The sequence below is a fragment of the Alosa pseudoharengus genome, unplaced genomic scaffold (genome assembly GCF_046254945.1).
Source record: "Alosa pseudoharengus isolate Yale_2024_CS ecotype anadromous, Long Island Sound unplaced genomic scaffold, YU_APseudo_1.1 YU_APseudo_1.1_scf_3, whole genome shotgun sequence".
Classification (NCBI taxonomy): domain Eukaryota; kingdom Metazoa; phylum Chordata; class Actinopteri; order Clupeiformes; family Clupeidae; genus Alosa; species Alosa pseudoharengus.
Genome location: NW_027468718.1, coordinates 43,242,918 through 43,270,593, shown reverse-complemented (window position 1 = coordinate 43,270,593; position 27,676 = coordinate 43,242,918). Strand labels below are relative to the sequence as shown.

Below are 27,676 nucleotides of genomic sequence, written 5' to 3'. Positions count from 1 at the left end.
CCTTTGCATATGTTTGGGTAGACTTCAAAGGTTTTTGAATTTGAGTTTACAGTTCTGTGTCCTTTACATTTATTTAATAGGTGATACCTCGAAATTAGGCTGCTGTCTGTTAGGTAATTTATTGTAGCCTGCTGTGTGTGCTTGTCTGCACGCAGGTGTCTCCCTCTCCCTCCCGTGTCATAGGCCTATGTAATGTGTCCAGAAAACCCACAACACGCAACAGTGATAGAGCAATCATAGTATCATGATACGATTGCCATCTGGCGGTAGTGGTTTTGTGGGCCTATGTGGGTCAAGTAGGAAGCCCAGCAAGTTCCAAAAGTAGAAAAAAAGTTTTGCGAGATCTCGCAAAACTTTGCGAGATCCCGCAATGACATCCCGCAAAAGTGCATCGTTTTTTTTTTCTTCTTCATGTTTTTTTTCCCCATTACTTTTTTTTTTTTTTTTTTAACCCATGCTTTTTTTCCCCCGTCACCCGGTGGGCTCCGTACAATTGCCCTCGTTTAGGAGAGGAAAAGTAAATTTGTGCCAGAGATGTAGGCCTAGTGGTAAAATAAGAGGTGGGTGAACTATGAATTCTGCAATCTCGGTGAGGTGGACTGCGCCATGCGGTATCGGATTTTTTTTAAAGGCATTCAGAACATGTTTGATAATGGGGGAGGTTATTGTACAGTATTGGGAATAGGATAGTAGCCTATTGGATAATACAGTTTTGAATGTTAAAAGTGAATAAACTCTTTTGAGAGGTGGATAAACTCTAATAAGAGGTGGGTAGGACTATTCAATATTGACAAATGGGACAGACAGACGTAAGAAAATAGACCCTGCAAAATGCAAACATGCATGCAATCAAACAACTGCATATAGGCCTATGTCATGTAAAAACGTGACATTATTGCGAATTAAATTTAATTTAGTTTGCATGCATTTTTTTTAAAACTCATGTCGTAGGCATACGGCCCGGTTAGGAATGTCCCGCGGCCCGGTGGTTGGGGACCGCTGCACTAGCCTAAAGGTTTGTTCATAGTGACCAACAAAATTATTACACCCACACTCTATTTTTGACTAAATACATTAGGCTACATTAAAAAGGAAAAATATGTGTACTTTTGAATAGGCTACACCTCTGGCCCATTACATGTGAAAATAAGTAGCCAAGGACGACCATGAAGATCAGTCTTACAGTTACAGCTTTTTCTGATTGCTTAAGCACATTTTTTGTAACTATGGCTTTTTTTGCAAAACTCTACACACAAATGGCAAAACCTCTCACCCAATCAGCAAAACATTGTAGTTCTCTTGCAAAAGCTAACACACCTTGCTTAACTCTTCACACCTTTGTAAAAATGGTGTTTTCATATCAAACAGTAAACACAAGCCATCACAATAATAAGCACACAATGTGCCAACTACACACTAATGGTATAAATAAAAAAACACACCTGGCTTTTGCTTTCTCTGTGCACAAGGCTATGTCAGTTTGAGGTAATACTTTTGTCATAGTTCTTAACATACAGGGATCCAAACATCAAGTATTAGTGTTTATTTAGACACATCAAAACAAACACAAGTGTTTTTTTCCAAGTCAAAACACAAAATAGTAATTTCACAGAGAAAAACAAAAAAATCAGTCTACATCGTGTCGTCTCTCTGGGTCCGGCCACAAAATTTCATCTAAATCACATGCAATGTTCTCTAGTCCAAGGCACTGGGGAAAATATCTTCTGGAATGCCGTATCCAGGCCTGACATGACAATATCCCCACATGTAGACTGATTTTTTTGCCTGTAAAAGGGCTATCCTCCTCTTGCTCCTCCTTGTCCTCTTCCTCTAACTTCACCTCCTTGTCCTTGTCATTCTCTCCCTCTCACTTCTTCACCTCCGCATCCTCTTCCTCCTCTTCTTCCTCCTACTTCTTCACCTCCATGTCCTATTCTTCAGCCTCCTCTAATTCTTACCTTTCTCACTCTTCCTGCTCCCTCTATTGTACCCATTGTACATTACCTGTGGCTTAGTGCTTAGGCTGATTGCAAAGTGAACTTAATTATCTAAAACAGTTTTCACATGAGAAAGTGTGCCAGAGAGTTGACAAAATAGTGAAAATAATAGCCATACATGTGTATATATTTGCTAGGAGTGTGTTGATCATTTGGAAATTGAGTGTAAAGCATGAGTTGTGTTTACAGTTCTGCAAAAAGAGTGCTGTGTAGTGAATTGTGCCTACAGTTGTGCAAAGTGTGTGTTACAAAATTGCAAACTGAGTGCAAAGCAGTGTTTGTGCTTTTAGTTTTGCGAACTCAGTGAGTGGTTTTGCTATAAGTATTAATAGTTTTAGAAATTGTGCTATAAGAATCACAGTTGTGTTTAAGCATTCAGAAAAAACTGTATTTACACACATCAAAACAAACACAAGTGTGTTTTTCCAAGTCAAAACACAAAATAGCATTTCACTGAGACAAAACAAATCAGTCTACATCGGGTCGTCTCTCTCAAAATTCTGTCTACATCACATGCAATGTCCTAGTCCAAGTCACCGGGAAAAATATATTCTGGAATGACGTATCCAGGCCTGACATGACAATATCCCCACATGTAGACTGTTTTTTTGTCTGTAAAAGGGCTATTTCTTTCTCTTCTCACTCTTCCTGCTCACTCCATTGTACCCATTGTACATTACCTGTGGCTTATTTATAGTGCTTAGGCTGATTGCAAAGTGAACTAATTGGGTGTTTCTTCAACTCCGGGCACTTTTGGCCTTTCAACTTTTAGAAAAATAATTATCTCCAAACACACATTCAAAATCATTGATACACTCATTAATATGTTTTGAAACAAAGTATGATACTGGGCACAATTGCATGACATGGAATATTGTTATTTTTTATCAGTTTTCTAAATCGTAAGGGAAAAATGTCATTTCCACCACACCTCAAATTATGTCCTTTATTTGCAGATTATACAATATAATTCATTATGTTACATTATATATCAGTTACCATGTCTATGACTACCTAATCATACCACATAACAAATCCTAAGACTTTGTGAACTAAATGTATATTGCTTGAAGTTGCTCGGTACAATGAATTATGTTTTTCATAATCAAAAATACTATTTAAAGTATACATAAATTATTAAAGTCACTCACATGTTTTTCTATTAATAATGAAGTATGGATTATAGTTTCTGAAAATAGTATAAGTCTATGTCACCTGGAATTATGTTTTATTCCCTTAAAACATATGTTGTGATGGTCATTTCGTGGTGGAAATGACTGTGGGGACTGTGGTGGAAATGACATTTTATCACTGTCTTGCTGACTTTGTGGTGGAAATGACCTCACTTTGTGGTGGAAATGACTGTGATGGAAATGACATTCTCACAGTTTTCAGCCATATATAATCACATTCCATTGCCATACCCAGATACTTTTGGAGATAGGGCACAATGTATCCAAAATACACACAACTATGCTTTTTTTTCACTTCTTTTGCATATTTTGACAAAGTTACAGCTGTGGTGGAAATGACGTCGAATAAAAATACTCTATTCTCAAGTGATAGTTACAATGATTTTTCTTCAGTTTCTGATCACCATATGTCTCTGATATTTGCCATCAACCTTCCTCTTTAGTAACACTATGTTTTCCCCTGATAATCAAATAAACATTTTTAGGTAAAAAAGTATATTACTGGAAATAGTTTGTGTGGTGGAAATGACGGAAAACCTGGGGACACTGATGTTTTCCCTAAAAAATAGTATACATATATTATTTGCATTAGAAATTGAAATGGTATGTGTTTATTCAACTCTTTCTTGCAACAAACATGGTACAAAATCATCTAGGTTTAATTTGTCTTTAGTGTATTTTAAAAGTTAAAGGTTACAAGTCTGGGTTGGGGACAAGCTCAAAACAGCCAAATCCACTGATAAAAGCCCCTCTAAGAGCAGTAAATCAGAATATATAGGCATGATTAATTTTTTATAGGATGCTGGTGATCTGGCCTTTGCAAATTGACATGATTGAAACAAAAATATTATATTTTTCCACAAAAACAACCACAAGGACACAAAGTGCCTGTAGCCTAGTTGGAGAATCACCCAATTATGTAAAACAGTTTTCACATGAGAAAGTGTGCCAGAGAGTTGGCAAAATAGTGTAAATAATAGCCAGTGTGCCTACAGTTGTGAAAAGTGTGTGTTACAAAATTGCAAACTGAGTGCAAAGTGTTTGTGCTTTTAGTTTTGCGAACTCAGTGAGTGGTTTTGCTATAAGTATTAATAGTTTTAGAAATTGTGCTATAAGAATCACAGTTGTGTTTAAGCATTCAGAAAAAACTGTAAGCAATCCAGTGTCCCCATCTTGTGGCCTGAAAAATAACGATCGGCTTGGCTCGGTGACACTTGCACGGATTGGAAGGGGAGACGGGACGGGACTAGTAAATGCTAGTGTAGGCCTATTTGTCTTACATTTTCACTCTAACGGTAAGTGCTGGGCGAACACATTTATCAGATGAACGGTCACCCTTTAAGTTGGTTACACCATAGCATGTATGCAAAAGGGCCTAAGCAAAAGTTGAACAACTTTGACCTTGCGCGTGCAAAACCTGTGTTATTTTGTGTAGAGGTTAGCTTACGTTAACGTTAGCTTACAAAAATACGGTCACGTTAATTGTGTTAAGAGAGCCAGACTGCTGTAATTCTGTGTCTTATCGTTTCTCTGATAGAGAACTTGCTTGCTTATAAATGAGAGTTAAGAATATATTTCAGGCCTTCTTTTACTTTTTTGATCGTGTGCCTGTTATTTAAAATAACATGTTTTGTTTTTTTTGACGTCATCGAGTAGATCACATAGTCACGGTGGCCGAGAGGTTAAGGCGTTGGACTCGAAATCCAATGGGGTTTCCCCGCACAGGTTCGAATCCTGTTCGTGACGTGTTTTTTGGTCATCTGTGTTGCCACAGTCCGGCACTGAATCAAGACACTCGGGAGAAATGAGACACGTGGTGCGTAATGAATAGACTCACTCTACTAGTACAGAGTTGTAACGTAATGCTCAAACATTGCAGCAATGCCCTGCAAGTGTCTCTTCTGTAAGTCCAGTGGACATTGCTGGGGAAGTCTGCCAGTTGGTCATAGTGGTAATGAGATTTGCAGAATGCAGCATTCAATTTAAGCTTTGTACAGTCCATTTTAATAATGGCTCAATAAACTGTAACGATATCAAAAGAGGTGGTGTAGGCTAGCCTACTACTGGTCTATGGTTACCCGTCTGAATGATGCCCTGCATTTCATTCCACATATATTAGCATTAGTTTCAACAGTAAAAGACGTCCACTTAGTGTCGTGAAAATATGATCATATGTGCTCTAATAGATGTCGGCATTGGTTTTGTGGAAAAGATCATATATCGCCTTTTCCATGTAGACACCTTCTTCCTATCCAAAGGAGTGCTGATCTTATTGTAATTTGATCACCGTGAATACCATAAGGTGCATTCTCAGAATCGACCCTGCATGTTTTGCAACGTCGTCTTATCAAGGGATAGATAATTAACGTACGAAATATATCAAATGTAAAACACTGTTGTTTTTGTGTGGTATCTGAAATTACATGCGTGAACACTCTTTTCGATTCAAATGTATTCCTAAGTAACCCCCTCATGTGAGAGGAAATGGACTAGTCTGTTCCGTTTAAAAAAGGAAGCACACTCCGCGTTGGCGTTGTTCGGAGCATTGGGACAGGGGCAGGAGAGAGTTTTTTTGTAACAGTTTAAGATTTTCGAGATAATAGAAATATGCAAAACATCTTGTAGAGACGCCTCACATGTCGAGGGACTTCTGAAAAAATAACGATTTTATACGAAAGGAGTAACAATTGGCAAACCACAAACGCCCTATACATTTGAGGCGTACAATGACAAAACTTATATCCGTCACAAAGACGCATTTGGATTTCTAACCGTCTTCGTCGTTTTATTCAATATAGCAGCTTTTATGTGTGACATTTCCTCTGATAATTTTAGCAGCGAAAAACGCAAATACGATTGTTGTGGAGTAACGTTAGCGTTAGTCTTTTTGATAGCCCACACAAGCTTTGTACTGTTTGCATAGGGGCTCCCCAACCTAAATCAGAGCTAGTTAGCTAACTGCTAAGAAGCAACGTAGGATACAAAAGTGTCGGCCGGAAAATACTGGCTAACTCAAGATAGCAAGTTCGTCAGATTAGCAATACCAGAGAGGTTACCCGTATAGTTTCAAACCATTAACTACCAGAGCAAAATCATTCCAACATTGTACTTGGATTATTTCTAACCTTAAGTGCGACATGCCTCCGAGCATAGAGAAGGGGCTTGCGATGGCAAGCAAGGTTAAAGTAGTTAGTTAGCGTTAATAACCGTACAAGGTAGCGAAAGTACACTCGATGTACTATTAGTGCTAGCAAACGTTGCCGGTGTAGTCGATTTCCCCTTGACTTGCAGTAGACAGGGTAGTATAGAAACACTTATAAGTTGGCTCACTTCAGCCACGACGACACGGGGAACATCCTGCACAACAGCAAATCAATTTATTTCTGTCTGGCAAACAATCATAGTTTATTCAATTGCTTCCAATACTTTGGTCGCCGACTCGTGCTAGCCAGTTTGCGATAGCTATTGAATGCTGCTTTGTGTTTCACAAAGTCGGCCATACAGACCGCTAGCAACGCTAGCTTTTCCCTAATTAATTTAAAAATGTCGACTGTGCCTAACGAAGCTGTGTTACTGATAAAAGATGTTAAGCCTGGATCGAAAAATTTAAACATCGTCTTTATTGTTTTGGAGATAGGTAAGTTAATCACGACTCGAGCGTGTCCCTCATGACAAATTTACACGTTTCTTTTTTCTTAAAGGGGCAGTACCACCCGTCAATGGTTGTCTCCTTTTTTTTATAGCTTCTAACTAGCATTATCTCGGGTTCCACCCTGTGGGCTTTTAAAATGTTCTGGATGTATTCAGTGTGTTTCATCTGTAAGGTTGTTGTTTTTTATGTCAAGTTTGCTGTTAACCTGTGGAGAGGTTGAACTGATGTTTGCTACTTTGATTCATTAGGACGGGTCACCAAGACAAAAGATGGACACGAAGTGCGCTCTTGCAAGGTGGCAGACAAGAGTGGCAGCATTGCCATTTCTGTGTGGGATGAACTAGGCAGCCTTATTCAACCCGGAGACATAATTCGCCTTACACGAGGGTTAGTGTCTTGACCCCTTTTTTTTTTTTTTTCAACCACTCCAGTGTAATTTATGTTTCTTTGCCTTAGAGCCATAGGTCATTGCTATTTGACTCTTGTTACTGCGTATTGCCTGCTCACATGCCTTGAATTGAATAAGCTATGCCTTTGGGCATCCATGTACTGTTATTAGTGAGGACGTTAAGGCTGCTAACTGAACAGAACTAACTTGATTATATTGTTTGTGTTCAGCTATGCCTCGATTTGGAAGGGATGCTTAACCCTATACACTGGAAGAGGTGGAGACCTACAGAAGATTGGAGAGTAAGTGGCTTCTATCATGCACAAGCTTTTTGATCACCATTAGAAGAATCCGTTAGACTTGTATGGCTTGTTTTGATTGTAAAATATTGTAGTTTGGACAGATTGATCTGTCATTAATCCAGGTCCAGTGAGTCTCGTGCATCAGACAAGTTTGCCCAGTCACATCCAGGACGACTCCACTGATTCATTTGATCTATGCCTATGTTTATTGTGGGCCTCGTTAATAGGGATATTGAAGATTTGTGTTGAATGCCATTACTAGTTATGACTTTCCAAAGTTGTGTTGAGACTGATGTCTGCAGTGAGGTCACTGCAACTGCCCAAAGACTAATGGTCTACGTTCTGCTCTTTTCCTCCATAAACCTGATTCCTATGAATCCTTGATGTGCAGGTTTTGCATGGTATATTCAGAGGTGCCTAACTTCAGTGAGCCAAATCCAGAGCTGCTAGCCCAAACAAATATGCAAAATAAGATGGTATGTAGCACTTTTGAGAACAATCAGCAATCTGTGTTTAGTTCATGTCTGGATCTGTGTTTCACATTCATACAATATTAAAATGCATATATATATACACACATACACACATACACACACACTGCATGTCAGGAGGCAAAGGCAAAACTACCTTTCCTCTTCTGTATGCCCTGTCAGTAACAATGAGGTCACTATTTCTTAACAGGGTAAAGGGGAGCAGAGGGGGAACTCTCCGCCTAATCAGAATTCAGGTACACATGCACAAACAGGTGAGTATGGTCAAGAAGCAGTGTTCACTTCTAAGAAATTTGTAAATAGCATTTTGGGTCATTGATTCAATTGGAAGTAGTTTGAGTATGGCGAGATGTGAGCCGTTGTGGAAATATCCAACCATGTACGTTTTTGTTATATTAATTTTGCACCGTCATGCCCCTTGTTCCCCAGGAAACGGTTCGATGCAGACCTACTCCAGTAACAATGCTGCTGTGTCTGGACCTCGTGATCCCGCTTTTGGTGGCCCGGGCCGTGCCAACGGCCGACCACCTGGCAACGGGCCTCCACCAGTGACCATAGGTGGTCCCCCTGCTCCTCCCAAGCCCTCTGTGACCATTAGCAATGGCAGGGACCCTCGACGAGCTTCGAAAAGATGAGGAGGAACCGCAGAAAATCTCTTGCGCACACATCCCCACCTTCCACCACTCTCTTCCCCTCCCTGCCCCACTTGTCTTGCTGTCAATCCAGATCCGATCCCATCAGAAAACATTACATTACTGCCATTTTGAAAAGATTAGTCCATCTTGTCCTCAGTTGTCTTGTGCCATATAGTTTTCACTAGATTTGCCACATTCCTATTTTCCTCTGATGAAGCACTGCACTGAGAAGGCCAAATCATGGTATTGACTTGTTCATATAAGTTGCCTGTTCCTGACATTTTAACAGTTAACTAACCACACACCCCTCACAAAGTGTTTTGATCAATTCAGTGCCAGTTTTATGCCCGCCAATGTTTGCCATCTCCCTTAAAGTGTTGAATGAGACTTTACACCCTACTTGAACACTTGATGCACTTTCTTAAGTTATAGAGGAGGCATTACTGACTTGTGATAAAACAATGTTTTGCCAATGTTGACAAGGTCATCAAAAGTGTTCCTCTTTGGCCAAAGGACACATTTTAAAAGTAGGAGTGACTGTGTGAAAGAGGTGATAGTTTGGTTTTTAACATGTAGGCCTATTTAAGTAGAATAAAGACTTGTTCAGAAAGAATGAAGTGTTGTGGAGAAGAATAACTCCATGGTGGTGGTGTGTACATTTTCTTCCGTAAGAAAACCTTAAACTGAAATTCTTACATCACTCAGTAGCATATGTATCGATACAATTCAGTCATGATCCTAGCATGAAGTGCCACAGTTACAGTAATCCTTTTGGCGCTTACCTCAGTCCATAACACATATTTCTGTGGTCTCACCTGTAGCCATGACAACCCAGCAGTAGGTATAGTAAGGGGCAATGGCCTTATGAGTAATACAAACATTGAAAGTCTTATAATGACCATAATTTCCTCAGTTAAAAATTTTAATTTGCAAATATGCTCTGATCATTCCATGCCCTTGACATCAAGTTGCAAAGACTTCACTCTTTCCATCCCAGTAAGCAGCCAATGCAAATACAGAGGACAAACGAGCCTAGAGCAATTGTGCAATACCATGTCACAAGCACTGCCTCACACAACACGTCAGCATTCCCTCTCAACTTTAGGCTGACAAACTTTAAAACAGGATTTTGAAAAAAGTTTCAAATGTATTGAATTAACAGAGTTTATTGCTACAAAATCAAAAATGACAATTACATATCTTTTTAAGAACACAATGTTCAAGAACAAGTAGGAATTGCACAATCAGGGCCTTAGCCCAGACAAACAATATCTAAGATAACACTGATGCTTGGACCCAATCCAGCACTGTTCAAGTGGCAGGACTAGTGTCTCTGCACTGTCACTCCTCAACAGTCATAGCAAATGGAACACCCTGTTACGTTACAACATCAGTGCCTGGAAACACATGCCCTTAGTTACGTGTTGCCATGTTATTGCCATGCTTTCCTGGCTCTAAAGAAGCCAATGTTTAAGAGCAAAATTATCCAGATAATGGCATTTAATTCACAGTTCTGACTGAACAACCACACCCTACTTATTTCAATATTTGGAAGATAAAATAATACTCAGAACAGAATCGTGATCATTTCTTGTCCATTAAACCCCTTACGATATTGTCCTGTGTTTGAGCCTAATCCAAGCCTAAACAATACAGTTTGGCCTTGCAGAGATGGAGAGCCATATTACTCATCACATGTGCAGTTTTCTCTGTTCCTTCCAGAATTCACCAATGCCGAGAGACAAAGCCCGTTCTGCCAGGCCACGGCACTCACGTGGGGTAAAGCCCACCAGGGCCGTCCCCTTTGTGGCCACGCCATCACGCCCTGCCAACTCTGCCACCCGCGTCGTGATGAGCGAGGCGGGCGCGTGACAGTACAGCTGCCCGTCAATGCTGAAAGAGGGCCAGGGATCTCCTCCAGTTGTCCCAAAGGAGGAGGGAGGTGCACCCTCAACACTCTCCACATTACAAGCGATCTCCACGTCCCCATCGTGGGGCAGGGCCAGGACCTGCACGCCTGGGATCCCGCTGGGGCTGGACTCGCGGAGAGCGGCTGCCACACGGTGGCCCACTGCCAGGTCCTGAGTGCCAATGGTCACGTTGCAGTTCATCACATAGGGGCTCACCCCAACACCTGCAACAGGGAACCCCAAAGGTTTTAATAGTTTTGAGAATAGAGCTTTTGTTTGTGTTTTACAGTCTTATTATGTGGCTCTTTGGTTTGGCATCCAGGCTACAGGCAGCCCATGTTGGCTACTGTGAAGGGCCTTTACTGATCACCCCAAGTATAACGTATGACGTGTTTGCTAGTGCCACCAACACATTTTGTATTATTGTTATATTGTGTGATGTTAAATAGGCTTGGTTGTTGATCGGCGATTGTTGGCCACTCTTTACGGAACTACAACATGGAGCAAGATACATTTTTACTGCAAATAACCCTTTTTGAATACAGCAAGACCATTACTCTAACTCTCTAATTCACTGAAGGATTAAAGGAAACCCATGATGAGCTAACCTGTGAGGCCAAATAGTTTTTGAGGTGATGGTCCTATGTCTGGATGGATGATAGACATGTCTGGATCCTTCTTAAACCAGCCCATCTCTTTCCTCCGTTGGGCCAGACTCCGCCTACGAGGCATGTCAGCATAGCCAAAGAAAAATGCGCTAGTCCCAACCACTCGCTGGGTCAATTCAGAGGCCAGGACTTCACACAGGGATTAAGGTATAAAAAAGTAATACATGATTAACATAAACACGATTAAGATCACTGGTTTAATCTTAATTGCTTTTTACTGGCTGTGCAGTGAAGCCATTTGTGGTCAATGAGGTCAATGAGGTTTTGTGATGTATCCCATGCCATCCTAATGTCATCCAAGTCAGCGGTCATTTTTATGGTACACAAATTAGCAAATACATGATATAGTATAGTCTAATGTACACTCACTCTTGGCCTCTTTGACACAGTCTTCTAAGCTCACCTCCTCTCCAAGGGGATACAGTGGTACTAGATCAACCGCACCCATGCATGGATGAGCTCCAGAGTGGGCACGCATATCGATAAGGCTACACGCCTGCTCACATGCAGACAGCACAGCCTCCCCTTAGGATGCAAACTTTCCATTAGTCTACTGAAGAAATGCCTCTAATAATATTAATAATTGAGAGTTGCCCAGAACATGGTAAATAGGTTATCATTATCTGGCATTCTTACAAAAGAAAAATATGTTATGTTACACTACTTGAATACATTTATTTCAGGTACAGGTATTATACATTTCCCCCCTACTGGCTTGTGACTATTGATAGTTCAAAACTCACTGATGTGGTCAACGCTCGCAACAATTGTAATGACTGAACGGTTGTAGTCAAAGTCATTGAAGATGTTAAGTACAGTGGTCCCCACTCGCCAACCTCCTATTTGGAAACAAAATATTAAGAAACACAGAAAACAGTGCTGTACATAAACAGTTAAGCTCTTCCGTGTATATATATATATATCACCACTGTTGTTTGTGATAGCCGCCTGGGCTACTTTAAAAACCAGGTCTTTTCTGCGGGCCTCCGACACATTCAGCAGACAAGCAACCAGACGCTTTCCCAACGTGGAAGCCATCCTGTGGTAAGAAGGTCGCCATTAAGTTACCAAACACTGCATCAACATGAATTTATTGCTTAAAGTTAGAAATTATGCTCCAAATGAGGTGGTATCTTTCAATGTTTTGTATTGCCATGCTTTTCTTGAGAAGACAAAAAAATATTACTGCTGTGAAAAGCAAATATCATCAACTGAGTCCAAAGACTGGGGCGAAGATCAACAGGGCTAATCGCCCTTCGAGGAAAAGTAACAACTTCTAAGTTGACCATTAGCAAAAGCATGCCACATGACAACGGTGTTAGTGACTGACAAATACATACTTGCTTTTTTGATTATCCACTGATCTTAAGTGAAGCCACAGTTGCTGCAGTTTGCTTATAAAAAAGATTCAGTCAACATGGTCGGTTGACGGGTCTAGTGAGCTGTAGTCAGCTACAGGGGGAAAATCAGCTTTTAAAACGATTTGCTCCGCCGATATGTAGAACATAGTCAATGTGAAGTTCTACTATATGGCCATTTCCTTGTACTACAGATCAGCGCGTTGGATTTGACAAGTCGCTGTATTCTGAGTTTGCGCATTTGCACCAGAAGGTAGACAGCGCCACTTTGTGGTATTTAGAAAATGAAGAGATCACAATTCTACCAACAAAATATATGCGTCGTGTGTGCAGTAATTGTCCGTGGAACTACCGGATATCAGAGATAAAACTTTTCACAAAAATTACAGTATTTGAGATAATATATAGGAAGATATAGGAAGAATACACGTATTGCATTACGTAGATTGTGCATGTCGTGAAACGTCAAACAGCTTGACCAAAGTGTACGTAACGTTAATCCTGTTGTCGCCAAGTGCTCATGTTTAGCATCCGTGCAGTTAAAAGTGGGCTAACATTAATTGCAGTAGCAAAGGCTATGAGCGCTGCGGCAGGATCGTCGGAGCCTCCAGGACTCTGTCTATCAGGGAACACCGTCGGCGTACGCCCGGACAGTCCGTCTCGGCTGCTGAGACTGGCCGCCGTCCCGGGATATGAGCAGGACCGGGTGAATGATCTGTTACTGCATAGCCCCGTTGGATCTGTGCATCGGCGTGGCAGCTCCGAGATGCCCGAGAGTGGCAATGCCCATGTTGTCTTTTTCCCGGGGGATATTCAGGTCAACAGCTGCATCTCTACCCATTCTAGCAAACATATTTGAGTCAGGGGGACATCACAACATGCGTGCTTTCGCGGACCGTGCATTTAACGTTAACACTATAACAACATCTAATGTTTATTCGCACATTATCATTTAGCCATCTGCTAAACTGCTAACTCGTATCTAAAAGACGCATTTAATTTAATGTCTTTTGAAAAAGAAAATGAAGTTCCTGTTCTAGACGATCCAATCTTGGTACTTAGAATATCGTCTTGCTGGTACCAATGGACATGTTGGTGGACTTCTTGCATGGGTAACGGGTGCTAACGCTAGGATAGTTTTCTGAGCTCTACAACGTAGTGACGGTACTATTGCAGTTCTACGTCACACGAATGAAGCTGCTGGAATTGATACGTTAGCTTGCTAACTGATTAGCTAAATATGAAATGCTGTCGCCTTGGTGTCGCAAGTTACTATGACCTATTATCTTTTTGTAATGTTACGTAACATATATTAAGCCTAGTTATTTAGTTTCCTAGTTGTGTAGTGTAGTGTCGTAAGGCGTACGCTATGTCAGCTAGCTGTCTTAACAAGTATTAGGCCTAAGTCACCTGCGGCAAAAAATACTCTGCCCGGCTGCTGCATTCCATGACCTATCTAATTGCATGTTATATTTTGCCTTATTTTCTACTGTAGTCATAACATCCCCACCTTTTCTGCCCTTCCACAGAATTTTCAGCAGGAAATGGCCCTGCACCCAGACGCTGCCCCATGGCAGAACTGGAGCCTTGAGAGGGTGGCCCTGATCTTGGGGCGCCGCTTTCCGAGCCACCATATCTGGATAATTCGAGCATCACGACTGTATCTCCACAAATTCAGCAGCTACCAGAATTTTGTGGAAAGCAACTTATTTGGGGCGCCTGAGCATTCCTCTGACTATGGTGCTCTGCGCCATCTGAGAGCCTTACTTGCCCATGGAATGGAACGTGCCAACCTTCCAGACCCTCTGCCCATTCTGGGTAGTTCCTTGTCTCTTCCGCCCGGCTTCTCTCTCACCATCGTGGGCTTCAGCAAGGGCTGTGTAGTGCTCAACCAGATGGTCTATGAACTGCCAGCAGCAAAGACAGACACAGAGCTTGCACCCTTTTTGGAATGTGTGACGGATATGTACTGGTTGGATGGGGGTCACCCAGGTGGCAGTGAAACTTGGGTCACAGACAAAAGGGCACTGGCAGAGCTGGCAAGGAGCGGAGTGGCCCTTCATGCCCACGTCACACCCTACGAGGTGCACGATCCAATGCGGGCCTGGGTAGGCCATGAGCACAAGCGTTTTACACACACGCTTGAGGAGCTTGGCGCACAGCTTTCTCAGAAGTTGCACTTTGAGGATGAGCCAGCATCTATTGACAACCACTTCCGGGTCATCCAGGAATTTTGAGGCCTGGACAGCCACTGACTGAAGCTGTAGACCCTGGGTAAGATGTATGTGAGTCATTGCCCCTACTGATGCACAGCCAGATTGAAGTTTGACAGTCAGATTTGTAATCCGTTTATTAAGATAGGTGCAGCCTCTAGGCTCATTGGTCAGAGTATTTGGTTGCTCAGGAGTGTTGGCCTCAATTAACTGCTCCTTGCTGATGGCAAACAGCCCAAGCTACTCATTGGGAGGACTAGTAACAAGTTTGTGTTAGCAGCAAATGGAAGAAATTACCTCATTCCGTCAAATATAAGGGCTTCATAATTTGCACAAAGATATGGAAAGTAAGAGTAATGATTTCTGACTTATGCACCCTTCTTATCACTTGGAAAGTTCTTGTATATTCAGTTAGAATTATGCTTAAGAGCGAAGTGTATATTATTTTCCCTGCAGTCTGATATTCCTGTAATCTTTCCAAGTTGATGACATTTGTGAATGTAAATGGTCATTTCTCATGTCCGTATAGCAACATAATGCTTAAAAAATGTATCTGGAGTGACTAAAGTCTTAATGTAAATGTACGATAAGTACATTAATAAGGTTATGTGATGAGAATTATTCTCATTGTTATAAAAGTGGCACTTACAGAGGGTTATCTAACCCTTAAACTGATAATACACAAAGCAACATTTTTAAGAATGCTGAATTTTGGCAACCACATAGCAGGTTCCATCTGTTCTGATTGGCTGATGACAATTAAATGCCTACTGGTGATTGAAGAACTCCAGAAAGAGCCATTGATGCCAAACAACAATAGTCCGGATCACTGGCCAGCAACATTGCTTACAAATGACCTTGTGTTTCACCAGCTTTAGATAGAATTGCATTGTAATGACAAATCTTCAATTCCAATTTAAAAGTTCTGATGAGGGAAAAGTGATGTATTGTTCACTCCTGATGTCTACATGTTAAGCGATTACTAATGAAACATTCATGAAAGTTATTTAGTGTCATCTGGCATGTCATTTATTACCAGTTACCTCTGCTTTCTGCATGGTTCTAGTTCATCATGTTTGTTTTGAAGTAGAATCTCTTGATTATTAAAGTTACCAGCTTAAAAGCTAACTGCACTAGATATTTAACACATATTGTGTGAATGATTCCAATACCTCTGAAAACCTATAAAATAGCCTGCATTGAATGTACCAAGCACTTCAGGTCCATTCCATGTTTTTCCTTTATGCTTTCTTATTCAATAAAGAATGTAAATCAGAATGCTACTATGCCACAAGTGTGAGATGTTCTATTTTAAATGAAATGTAAGTAAAATGTTCTGTGAACTTTACATATATAGGTAGGACCATGCACTGAACCATGTACTAAAACAGTAAAAACAGTATATTAACTATTGAACACGGTCTCCCTCTATAGATAACCACAGATAGTGGGAATGTGTCCAATTGACATAAATAACTGAAGAAAGGATACTGACTGGGTTTATTTGTAAAGACATCAGTTTTGTTTTACATTGGAGTACATGTTAAACCATGGCACTTTATCTGTAAATCCACATCCATACATTTTGATTATAATCTACATTAGACTCATTAATTTGAGTAGGTCTGTGTAATCAATATTTTACAAATCAATTAAATATGTAAATCTCTTTGTATAATGTGTACAAGAATGACAAAAGCTATAACATTCAGGAAAGACAAAAACAAACAAACAAAAGAACACTGCACTGTGCAGTTTGCCAACTAACATCCAAGGGAAAGTTACACTGGCCACAAATCACTAAAACAGAAAACCAACCCTAAGCTTACACGTAAAATTACCAGATCTCCAGCGATGCACCAAGCTACAACAAAACTACCAGATCTCCACCCCTACACCAAGCTACAACAAAACACCACAGCAGTGCATCTCAGTGGGCTCAATGAATCCATAGCGACATTCTCCCTGGGTTTAAAATGTCACCCTCACACTCCACAGCCCGAGAGCCTTTGGCTGACGCCATCTCCCAGAGCATGGACACGGACTCTGGTTCCCTTAAAATGACAGCATACAGTGAGAGCATGGCCGTAACAGGAGACACCCGCCTTTGGGACAAAGGCTCCACTTGTGTGTAGCAGTCGGTGCCATCGCTAGGAGACCCTGGGAGCGACTACACAGAGCAAACAGTAAGCTCTTCACACCTCCCCTGAAGATAGAGAAACATTTGGCATATAGGCTTGCGCTTACAGTCTCATTTCCAGTTCTGAAATGCAGTGCATCAGTGTGCAGTAACACATGCTGTGTTGTTTAAATGGAAACTCTACCTTACCTAACACTTTATTGGTCACCTGTTTTGACCAGTTTGTCCTCACTTCTAATGTGAAACTGAAACTGGTTAACTCCCTTTATATTGGATAATTCCATTCCCATTTGGAATGTTACCTGATAAGTACTTTAGACCATTAACATCTTATTTTCCTCTACCTACCACCAACTTCATCACAACGTGTCTCATCTCATCCCAGCAGCATTCTTTTCTTTTAATTTTCTTACAGAGTAACTTAACCATTTCTCATTTCGTACGCTCAACACACTCTTGCAGCAGTCCCTACAAATCTCAACCCGTCCTCACTGTCCATACTACCTAGATCCTCAGTTTCAAAAACTTTCTTGAGCCACATTGCCTTGGCAAATAACTTTACTTGCAAATGTATCCAAACGTACCTTCACAGACTACCTCTCTATGCAACTTGATTTTTTTTCAACTCATAACATTCAATCTTATCAATCTTAACACAGTCCAACTAGTGCAAAGAGTGACCAGTTATACACCGTTCTTATTAAAGTAAATTATTGCATGATATACACACTTCTATCATGACAGAATGATACTATAATTCCCATATAGATATAAATATAAATTGCATAACTTATTGCGAGAAATCCCTAAGACTCAGAGCAAGCATAAAGAGGCACACAGCGGATTGGCAGGCAATAGATATCCATCCAGTCATTGGCTTACCCTGAGATGAGAAGGCTTGGAATGTATAAAGATAAAATAATATTACATTTTAAAACATTTATATATTCTATGCTATTAAATGTTTAAGAAATTTCACTGATGCCCAAAATACAGTATTGGGAGTAAATCCTGTTTTTGTACAGCATAAGGCAGTCATCACCTCATATGGTGTTACTTAACTGGGAGCCTTGGGGAATATTAATAGGCTAACTGGTAAGAGTTTCACTGTACAATGCTTCCCTTCCTGAGGTTTAAGCTTAATGGAAAATTTCAATACACCTTGCACTGTACTACTACCAACTCTTACGATGCACACAAAGAAACTGCAGTTTGCACACTGCAAGATACATTAGGTTCAGGACACCAATGGATTTTCCCTTTTGAAAACAAGGGACACTGAAGAGTTAAGTGCTTTTCGAGATTCTAAGTCACTGACTTAAAGGAAGTGGCATGCTGATCGCAAGAACATAATTGAGTAATCCTGGGAGTGGTGTTGAGTCATTCTTTTGTGAGGGGCCATCCAGTGTTTTAATTGCCCTGGGATGGGCTGGACATTTTTTGACATGAAACGTGCCTCGAATTGCAGGCTTTCACTTCTGCCAGGAGAACGTGTTCAGTTGAGTCAGAACTACAGACTCCTCCCAAGCTGAATGTTTGAAAGCCTTCTCGGCAGCGGAGACTGACTGAGTTAAAACAAACAAACAAACAAACAAACAAACAAAAACAAAACGTCAGCAAGACCACCAAGCTGACGGCCACCTGCGACTGACTTTACATCTAGTCACGGTGCAGAAACAAAGGGAGGCTATTTGAAAGGACTGGCATGAGGCCCGAGAAAAAATGATCCTTTTACTCTTAGGCATTTATTGAGGACATACTTTTTGAGGACACACTTATGTGTTCTTGTCCTAATAAATCTTAAAACACAAAAAAATGAAATACTTCGATACAATATTTGTTTGCTTCATTTAAAGGGTAGTTTTAGGGTTCTTTTTAGTATAATTTAAGGGGCTATCAACAAGGAAAAAATGTCTAAAACGTGGTATATGCCTGGAAGAAACTGGTCTTAAAATACAATGAAAAATACAATTAACATCCCAAATTATTGGTAATGGTGTTATTACGTAGACAGTACTGCAAGGATACCCACGGAGACACATTTGGCCACTGATCTTTACCTAACAAATTCAATTTGAGATTTGAATTTAAAATGTACAGTTCCATTGTGACTTGAACGCAACAAAGCTTATTCAATCTTGAGACGAACAATGACTTCAGTGACATACAACACTGAATCACACAGCTGCAACTCATTGGACGCTATGCATAACCATTTTATGTCGCAACTCTAGATGGCTTTACCGACAGCGCGGTGACTTAAAGCGCTGATGTTGGGTGAAAGTGGGGCCCAAACCTTGAGGTGGGAAATTAATAAAAGAGAAAGAGGGAAAGGCATTGGCAATGCCTCCTCACGGTGATCCCCTCAGTGGTCAGGTTCTCCAAAGGATGGCATGTCCTCCCCGAAGCGGAACCGTTTGGCATGGGGCGAGTTCTCCTTGTCCTCTGGGTCTTCGAGTGGTGCGGCCCACTTGCTGCCCCCACTCCTTTCCCGGGGAGTGCGGGGTGTGGGGGACAGGAGTTCTGTGCCGGGATAATGCTGCCACAGCCAGGGGTGGGTCATACAGTCGGCAGCACTGGGCCTGTCTCTGGAGAAGAAAGAGGAGGCAACAGAAGAGGTGAGCGCACACTCAGGCTTACCCATCATGGGCTCATCTACAGTTCCACAGATCTCTCTAAAAAAAAAGTCTTCAAAATGGAATGGTCTTCAAAACAAGGATTAGGTCAAGTCCTGGGGTAAATTCCGCATTAAAGGAAATTTGTCCAGGACTGCACTTAATCCTTAGTGGAAAAACTAGCCCCATCAGTGGTGTCTAAATTTGATTCAAAATGACAAACTCTTCCTACTGTTCTTCACATTCCTTCCTTGCTTCATGTCAGGTTAACATTGTACATGGGCATACAATTAATGATTGGGATTACAAGGCAAGTGATTTATGAAACCAAATGAGTATGATGATCAACAGTCAAGCTGTGGTCCCAGCGGTAATAGCATATTAGTGTACCTGTGAGTGCAGTGTGAATCAGATTAGCCAAGAAAACAAGTTTCAAAGTTTTAAAGAAGGTCTATGCAACAATTTTAGCAAAAATGACCTTAATTATGCAGGTTGAGAGTCGTTCTGATGGTTGTTTGGTGGGTGCTTCGTCTCCCTCTATCGCTTTTCCACGGAAAAACCGAATATGCAACTTTCTGAACCCGGACCGGGTAAATCCGGATGAAACTCAGCGGAAGTATCAAATCGCGCCTCTAAAATGTAGTCAGATTGTAGTTTCTAAGAAGACTGCAAAACGGACGCCGACTTGGCTTTGTTGCTGTTGAAACTGTAAGTAGCCTACCCTTGGGTGAACTTCGTTTTTGTAATGTGGTTTGATAGTCTCTTGAACAATGTTTGCTCGACCGTTTTATTGTGAGCCCTGTATGTGTTTAGCTTGGTTTCTCTATGGCTAGCTTGCTAGCTAGTGGGGGTTTAGCGTAGCAGTCACTTGCTACCGAAGCTGCAGGGGGAGCTATGTCGAGAAAAATGCGAGCCCAAATCCGGCGAAAACCCAGAAACAGCGAAGGAATAACCAGACCTGCATAGGGCTTCTTTAACACAGGCCAGGTGGCTCATGTGAAAAACTCCATGTGTTGAGTGGGTGAGGTCATCCAAACATGGCTTTGAAGGCCTCAACCCATGCTGCAGTGAGAGAGCTGTGAAGGGGGAGGCTACAATGCTCTCTGCCAGAGTGGAAAGGGTCCAACTGTGGCCTGTGAGAGAGAGAAACTCACTCGGGGGCTTTGACCAGCAGTTTGCGGATGAAGTCCACGGCCAGTTCGGACACCCTAGAGAAGGACTCCCGGCTGAAGTCCACGTTCACCTGCGACACATTTAGGAATGTCTCCTGCTTATTGTCCCCGGCGAAAGGAGACTCACCCGTTACCAGCATGTAAGCGATGACTCCAACACTCCTAAGGTTGAGACACACACACACACACACACACACACACACACACACACACACACACACACACACACACACACACACACACACACACACACACACACACACACACACACACACACACACACACACACACACACACACACACACACACACACACACGCCGGTGTAAATGTAAACAGATAGAACAAAAGGGTCATGACATGACTAGTCAGAAGTAATATAAACAGTTTGTGTTGAAATATAAACATGTGGCAGAGTTACAAAAATGTATATGCGATGAGCACAATGATAGCTGATATTTACTTTCACTTGTGACACGAGCAACTCCTATGGGCAGGGACATTTGCCTGGCTGTAAACTTGTTACTGTCTGTGACTGTGAAACAAATGAAAACACTTACCAGAGGTCTGTGGCTGTTGTGATGGGCTCATAGTTCAGGATCTCTGGTGCTGTCAAAAGAGATAACCTGTTATCAGTGACTGTTTATAGTAATATAAATTTAACAGCCATCCTTGCCAAAGAATGGCTTAACCCTTTCATGTTTTGACACTAGCAAATGCAGAATAAAAGAGGTTGGAAGTATATTTGTTCATCCATTTGAACAGGTCTTACCAACATACTCAGGAGTGCCCAGTATCTCCCTCAGTTCGCCAGCTGTGCCAAGCCTGCGTGCCAGGCCAAAGTCCACAATCTTGATGTCACCTAGTGGGCTCAGGCTGGTCAGGAGAATGTTCTGGGGCTGCGAGAGAGAAAGCAAAACAAGATAAGCACTTTCAGATTTATACTCCAGGAAACAAGTAAAGATGAGCGTGCTCTGGGGTGTGGCCCTCATGTTACAATACATAAGTCGAATGTTCATGTGGAAAAGAAGACATTATCTATGGGAGAGCACCACATAAGTATGCTTGCCTCAAACCTGCAGCTAGAGTACTATACAGTGATTTCCTGTGTATTAGCCGCATTGTGTATAAACCGCAGGACAGTGTTTTATGCAAGTTGAAAGAAACAAAACCATATTACAGTAATACAGTATTAACTGCCCCTGTGTATTCCTCATAGCTGAAGACATTTTGCAAAATCAATGTATAAGCCGCGGCTAATAGTTAGGAAATTACAGTATGTGTCAGTTTTACACAGCAGAAGGCAAGATGAGGTTTGTATTTGGGTAAGAGGTTTGTATTTGGGTAAGAGATAAGATGAGGTTTGTATTTGGGTAAGAGGCTTCTATTTCTGTTAGTGTGCTGTGTGAGTTTTGAGCTAACCTTGAGATCTAAGTGCACAACGCCGTTCTGGTGCAGGAAATGAAGCCCTTCCAGTGTCTGTCTGATGAGGCGAGTGATCTGGCCCTCTGGTAGCAGCTCGTCAGACACGCAATAGTCAAAGATCTCCCCACCCGCCGCACTTGGGTTAGAAGAGAAGACAGACATTGAGCACACACCGTCTCTAATTCTCCGATAGATTCGGCTAACATGCGTAGGCATGTCTCACACACAGCTTAAGAAAAAAAAAACGCATCAACACTTGCGAGTAAACGAGAATTGAGTAGAACCAGTTCCAAAATTTCTATCCATCGGAATCATATTTTTCAGACCACGATCAACGGCTTTTACAGAGAGTGAACAGATATAGAATTTGAAACACACAATATAGTTCTACATAGTTCACCTTATTCTAAGCAGCTGTGATGACCACCACAGACTCCATTATTTATTATAAGCGTTTTTTTCTGAAGCAGAATATGCCCAAACCTAAAGGTGTTGCAGTTAGGCTATTTATTTGCTGAACCTTGGTTGATAACATCTGTGTTGCTGTTGAAAAGGGTTACTTTTTCCACACAGAAAATGTATAAGGAATTGATAAGAGAACTGATAAAGAATCAGACAATAAGCAGAATTGACAATCAATATTGATCAAATCCTATTAATTCTCACAAGGCTTTATAATGCACAGCAGGAACAATAGTGTTTAGGGTTACTGAGTTGACAGCAGCCTGATTGGGGAGTTTATTACAGAGCAAGACATTTAAACATCAGTTTCCTGAAGTTCTCCAGAGAGTGCTTCTGGACTTCCTTCCTTCGTTGTCTGCGCCTGTTCTACTTACTACTCAAGCAGCAGGATGATGTCATGGTCCGTCTCGTGGGCAGCCTGCAGGTTGACCACGCGCGGATTGTTGCGCGCGGCTTCGAGCACGGCCATCTCGTGCACCACCTCTGCCCGGCAGTCGCGCCCGCGCCGACGCTTCTTCAGGAACTTGGCGGCAAACACTTTGCCCGTGGACTTCTCCACACAATGCTTCACCACAGCAAACCTGCCCCTGATGCGCAGGGCAGAATAGGAGAAAAAGAAAAGGTACCAAAGAGGGGGAAAAAAGACATAAGAGAGAAAGAAAGAAAAGAGGGATTTAAAGGTAGGGTTAGTGATGCTGGATGAAGTTGTGTTGCTGTTGTGTTACAGACACATTTGTCCAAAGCAACTTACATTATATTATAGAATAGAATAGCTTACTTTTTTTTTGTGTCGTATTATCGTATTTATTGTATCACTCACCCTACCTTTAAAATGGGTGAACGTGCTATAATTCCATTTACCTTACTCACTGGGCATGTGATTGCGCAAACAATCAATCGGCCAGTGTGATTTTTTGTTGCCCAGAGAAATGTTCTTATTATGTCCTCATAACATGCATTCTCATTTGCAAATGCTCTGTGCTGTTTATCCTGTTTTAAATACTGATATCCTGGACACCTAACCTGCTTGTCCCCAGCACCTGCACTAGTGATTTGTCCTTCCTGGGAGAGGGATGCTTTTGCTTTGTTCCCATTTGAGCTACATCCAAACCACTCAGCCTTCTTCTGTTGCTGAGGCTTTGAACAGTGCTCTTTGAAGTAGACGATACATATTAATCAAGTAGTGTTTATGCAGATAGATGACACCTGATACCTTTAAATTACACAGCCTCGAATTTTACTGAAGGGAGACTTCTCCCCAATGGAGAGAGATGGAGAGAGAGAGAGGCATATACAGACAAAGACAGTAGCCAATTCATTCAAGCACTGTCCTTGATACACAACTAAAGCAATAGGGCAAGGCCTGAGTCACATTACCTTACAAATACTCCGCTTCCTATGTGATTTTATCGTCAGTTGATGACTCATTCCAAGTGATTCGTACTCATGGCAGATAGTCTACATGCCCGTGAGGCATAATAGATAGACGCTCAAGTACAATCCCTCAGCAGGGCTCTCCCTTCCTCAGCACAGTGACTACCATTTTAATCTAGAGACAAATAGCTGGGGGAGAAAACAACCAATCTAGAATACAGATGATCTCATTCAACCCCTGGACACATTTCAAATCATAAAATCAATCAGACCAATCTGAATTATTTATCTTCTGACACGACCATAGGCTATATGTTCTTCCATCTCTAGTTTGTGTTTTTGAGAAGTGGCAGGGAAATGCAAAAAAAAACAAAAAAACATTCCCCTTAATAACCTTTGTGTCTTTGTTTTGAAATGCGGGAAAGCAAACACAGGAAAATTGCATCTACCAAGTGTAGTTGCCACACAGCCCATGCTGTTGGTAGACCCCTTTTGTTTCATGAGGTTTTGTGTTTGCACTGTAAAAGGACTGTGAAATGAGTTTCCTGTATGGAAAGGCCAGTGCAGTTTAAAAAAGGGGGGAAAGTTAATTAGATGAGCTTATGGCACAGCTAATTTATGCATGAACACACACACGCACGCTACTTCTTTTAACCCCTTGTCACACACAACACACTACTGTATTGACATTAGAGCTAATCGAGAAGTCTCACAGCACAGACCTAAAATGGTCAAATGTGTGTTTGCCTTCAATCAAATGGAACCAGGTTAAACTCAGAGAATGAGGAAGTGGACAGGGTCACTTCCTCTTTCTTAGTGCAAGCACTGTGGTTCCCACATGTCTGGATTTCCTTCCTCTTACCCCTAGGGGGGACAGAGGAGTTTAAAATAAACACAAACACCAGTACCTCCTTATCTACTTATTGATACAGTGTCTCCATGATATCAAGCGAGCACTCTCATCCTAGTCCTGTGGCAAAAGCATTGACAGTGAGTGCCAATGGTCCTCTAGATATAACTTTAGAACTACTATTGTAACGCAGTGCTTTGCCCACTGGCTGTCTTGTTATTTTAGGGGTGATAAAGGCATGTTCACTCCCAGTGGCAACGGCCATCTCCACAAATTGAGTGCGACGTGGTTAATCATTAGTTTGAGACCGCATAAAACTGCTTGCTTAACGTTACTTGTCCAAAACCTGCGGTATAAAAATGTCACTTGATCGAAACTTGTACGTGATGTGATTTTACATATAGCCTATAATGAATGATGTCTTACCTGCCCAGCTCCCCTGTGATATCATACAGGCTGTCCAGAGGATCCGTCTGTATGTGTGTCTGTATGTCACCCAACAGTCCAGCAGCAGAGCTGCGGCTGTCCAGCCGTCTTCTAGACATGTTGCCAGTCCACGCAGTGAGCTGTCCGCTTCGATTTGTTGTATTTTTTTTTATTTATCAAAATCCACCTTTTGGTAAAAATGAAGGCTGTCTTCAAAGAAGTCAACACAAGTTTGTAATTGTAAACACTAACTCCCCACACACTGCCTTCTACAATGTTCTCTTATCCAATAAAGTTTAAATTACTTATAAGCCATCCAATCGAGTAGCAGCTACTCTAACGTTAAAAATTATCACTTGACACCTGTAACATTAGCTAGCTCGTGAGATAGCTCAGGCAGTCTAAGATAAGGTTTCTCATTCAGTTGATGACCTACCTATACCAGCCTCTGTACGAACGGATTCTTCAGAGAGTGACGTTACAGTCAAATAAAAGTTGATGAAAGTATTACCTTGGAGTAGCCTATACATGCTAGCTAGGGTACAATCCCAGCTAACAGTCTTGAAGAAGACCGACTGTTTACAAAACAAGGTGCGCTAACTAGGACAACAAGCTGATTAGCTGTGTTAGCTAACGCAACTTTACACAGCCACTTCGCGAATAGTTAACTTGACGTTTACGTTACACATCCAGACAGTCGATTGATAGAGAAGAAACCATTCGACGAGTCATTGTTTTCAACACAAGCAGCGACATCCTTCTTCCTTGGTGCGGTGCGCCACTCCTCTTGAAAGAAAAAAAAACACCTAGTACACACAAGTCAACGTTAGGTCCTAGTGTAATGTTACTAAGTTACTAGCTCTTCAGTCGATTGGTTACTTAGCTAGCGTCGCGATAGCAAGCTAACGTGAACAGCTTTTGAAAGACGATAAAAGGCATGAAAAGGACACTTAAAATCGTACGGGTCTGAACAACAACCGGTACAGCGAAAAGTTATGACTTTGTCATTTTGAGTTGAATACTTTTATCTAATTCACGTTGACTACTGATAGGCATAGCGCTCCACTCCCGCCGGTATCATCGATGCGCAGTTTTGAATAGCGAAGCCGGTGGCCAACATTACAGATACACCATATACGTCACACAGTTTCGATTAAAAGTAGCCATTCATCCTCGCCCTGAGCACTTGTAGCCAAAGCAGAGCCGTGAGCCAAAGTAGCGTAGCACGCCCTCTAGCTGCTACTGTATCCCAATGACCAAATAAAAGACCTGTGAAGTATAAGGTATGTGGTATGAGCTACACCAGGCGCGTAACTGAAGCGCTCCGTTCGCGACGCGTAAAATCCATTTTAAATGAATGGTCTATTTTTTTCAAACGTACGCACCGCTATCACGTCTGGTGTAGCTACTTCCATTGATTATAGTGGCAGCTAATTGTTGCAGCAGACGCTACGCGAACGGAACTTTAGTTACAGACCAAGGCTTTCATCAAACAGCAGTTCTACTACAGACAGGGCTCCCAAGGGTCATGGAATTTCTGGAATGTCATGGAATTTTGATAGTCTATTCCAGACATGGACAGTCAGGGAATTATTATTTTTTATTCTTATGTTAAGTAAGTGTTGTACTTTGAGAGCAAAGATTAACCGGAGTCAAATTCCTTGATTGTTTACGCAAACCTGGCCAATAAAGATGATTCTGATTCTGATTATATCATATTTGGGGCAAAGTCATGGAATATCAGGGAATTTTGTTGTAGCAGTTTAGAATATAGGCCTACTTACTTACATTAGCCTAATACAGATATATTTCCACACATAATTGGTGTAAATCTTGTTATTAGCTCTACTGCTTGTTTGAGTGGTGATGGTTAGCCCAACTTTGTTTATTCAATGGCCATTCATATTCCGGTCTAAAAAAGTAAAAGATTCTTGAACACTAGGCTACGCGGCTGCTCTGAAATATTGTCATTCCTTGAATTTCCCCTGGGGGATAAAGTATCTATCTATCTATCTATCTATCTATCTCATTATAGGTCATGGAATTCAGGGTTTTTGTCAGACTTAGACTTCACTTAGACTTGAGTGGAAACCCTGTACAGAGCACAAATATCAAATACACAACAAGGGCATCTTTCCGTCATTATTGTCTGATAGGCCTATAGGCTTTACGGCGTTGGGCTGCCCAACATTAGTGAACCTTTCATAGGCCTATAATGTGTTTTTTCATATGTTGTCTTATCTTATTTAGGCCTAGAAAGCCTTTTTTTAACATGGTTGGTTGAATGATGTTCAACTTTAAAACAGAGGCTTGAATTCAGTTATTTTCACAGATGCCATATTCTCACTGAAATATATATTTTTAGCATCATCCTTCAAGTCCCATCCTAGCTGAAAGAAAGTGTGGT

The 27,676-nt window shown here is 41.5% G+C and overlaps 4 protein-coding genes and 1 non-coding gene across 8 annotated transcripts; 3 read left to right on the top strand and 2 right to left on the bottom strand.

Moving 5' to 3' along the window:
- The first annotated feature begins 4,854 nt into the window (after positions 1-4,854).
- trnas-cga (transfer RNA serine (anticodon CGA)) lies at positions 4,855-4,936 on the top strand. Its single transcript has one exon. It is a non-coding gene; the product is annotated as a tRNA-Ser (tRNA).
- Positions 4,937-5,715: 779 nt separating this feature from the next.
- On the top strand, positions 5,716-9,271 carry nabp1a (nucleic acid binding protein 1a). 2 transcript variants are annotated; one of them, XM_076264392.1, is made up of 6 exons: positions 5,716-6,827; positions 7,091-7,229; positions 7,461-7,532; positions 7,924-8,008; positions 8,214-8,259; positions 8,453-9,271. In XM_076264392.1, the coding sequence occupies exons 1-6, from the start codon at positions 6,734-6,736 to the stop codon at positions 8,656-8,658; spliced, it is 642 nt and encodes a 213-aa protein (XP_076120507.1). In that variant the 5' UTR covers positions 5,716-6,733; the 3' UTR covers positions 8,659-9,271. The 2 variants fall into 2 exon arrangements, with proteins under 2 accessions (XP_076120507.1, XP_076120506.1); XM_076264391.1 differs by having other exon boundaries at positions 5,718-6,827; positions 8,214-8,277.
- Positions 9,272-9,785: 514 nt separating this feature from the next.
- On the bottom strand, positions 9,786-12,814 carry ftcdnl1 (formiminotransferase cyclodeaminase N-terminal like 1). Of its 2 annotated transcripts, none has more exons than XM_076264386.1 (5): positions 12,577-12,814; positions 11,980-12,275; positions 11,606-11,761; positions 11,177-11,365; positions 9,786-10,792 (listed from the first exon to the last, which is right to left on the bottom strand). In XM_076264386.1, exons 2-5 carry the CDS (start codon positions 12,272-12,274, stop codon positions 10,350-10,352), a joined length of 1,083 nt encoding a protein of 360 aa, XP_076120501.1. In that variant the 5' UTR covers position 12,275; positions 12,577-12,814; the 3' UTR covers positions 9,786-10,349. The 2 variants fall into 2 exon arrangements, with proteins under 2 accessions (XP_076120501.1, XP_076120502.1); XM_076264387.1 differs by having other exon boundaries at positions 11,980-12,075; positions 12,163-12,811.
- A 300-nt stretch (positions 12,815-13,114) lies between these two features.
- cunh2orf69 (chromosome unknown C2orf69 homolog) lies at positions 13,115-16,085 on the top strand. Its single transcript, XM_076264390.1, has 2 exons — positions 13,115-13,411; positions 14,124-16,085. Exons 1-2 carry the CDS (start codon positions 13,115-13,117, stop codon positions 14,829-14,831), a joined length of 1,005 nt encoding a protein of 334 aa, XP_076120505.1. The 3' UTR covers positions 14,832-16,085.
- Positions 16,086-16,293: 208 nt separating this feature from the next.
- Positions 16,294-26,461, bottom strand: stk17b (serine/threonine kinase 17b (apoptosis-inducing)). 2 transcript variants are annotated; one of them, XM_076264388.1, is made up of 8 exons: positions 25,706-26,461; positions 25,270-25,456; positions 22,994-23,206; positions 22,155-22,293; positions 21,505-21,631; positions 21,293-21,341; positions 20,717-20,896; positions 16,294-19,535 (listed from the first exon to the last, which is right to left on the bottom strand). In XM_076264388.1, exons 2-8 carry the CDS (start codon positions 25,386-25,388, stop codon positions 19,313-19,315), a joined length of 1,050 nt encoding a protein of 349 aa, XP_076120503.1. In that variant the 5' UTR covers positions 25,389-25,456; positions 25,706-26,461; the 3' UTR covers positions 16,294-19,312. The 2 variants fall into 2 exon arrangements, with proteins under 2 accessions (XP_076120503.1, XP_076120504.1); XM_076264389.1 differs by having other exon boundaries at positions 25,781-26,461.
- Positions 26,462-27,676: the final 1,215 nt, after the last annotated feature.

Bases quoted from the DNA above. Each gene is read 5' to 3' on its own strand.
- cunh2orf69 (XM_076264390.1), top strand. From the start codon at position 13,115: ATGTTTAGCATCCGTGCAGTTAAAAGTGGGCTAACATTAATTGCAGTA. The intron at 13,412-14,123 runs GTCAACAGCTGC...GCCCTTCCACAG, and splicing joins TTTTCCCGGGGGATATTCAG to AATTTTCAGCAGGAAATGGC.
- ftcdnl1 (XM_076264386.1), bottom strand. From the start codon at position 12,274: ATGGCTTCCACGTTGGGAAAGCGTCTGGTTGCTTGTCTGCTGAATGTG. The intron at 11,762-11,979 runs GTGAGTTTTGAA...TTGCATCCTAAG, and splicing joins TGCGAGCGTTGACCACATCA to GGGAGGCTGTGCTGTCTGCA. The intron at 10,793-11,176 runs GTTAGCTCATCA...TCCCTGTTGCAG, and splicing joins AAAACTATTTGGCCTCACAG to GTGTTGGGGTGAGCCCCTAT.
- stk17b (XM_076264388.1), bottom strand. From the start codon at position 25,388: ATGTCTAGAAGACGGCTGGACAGCCGCAGCTCTGCTGCTGGACTGTTG. The intron at 21,632-22,154 runs GTTAGCTCAAAA...TCTCTCTCGCAG, and splicing joins TTGTGCACTTAGATCTCAAG to CCCCAGAACATTCTCCTGAC. The intron at 21,342-21,504 runs GTAAGACCTGTT...CTCTTTTGACAG, and splicing joins GGGCACTCCTGAGTATGTTG to CACCAGAGATCCTGAACTAT.
- nabp1a (XM_076264391.1), top strand. From the start codon at position 6,734: ATGTCGACTGTGCCTAACGAAGCTGTGTTACTGATAAAAGATGTTAAG. The intron at 7,230-7,460 runs GTTAGTGTCTTG...GTTTGTGTTCAG, and splicing joins ATAATTCGCCTTACACGAGG to CTATGCCTCGATTTGGAAGG. The intron at 7,533-7,923 runs GTAAGTGGCTTC...CTTGATGTGCAG, and splicing joins GACCTACAGAAGATTGGAGA to GTTTTGCATGGTATATTCAG.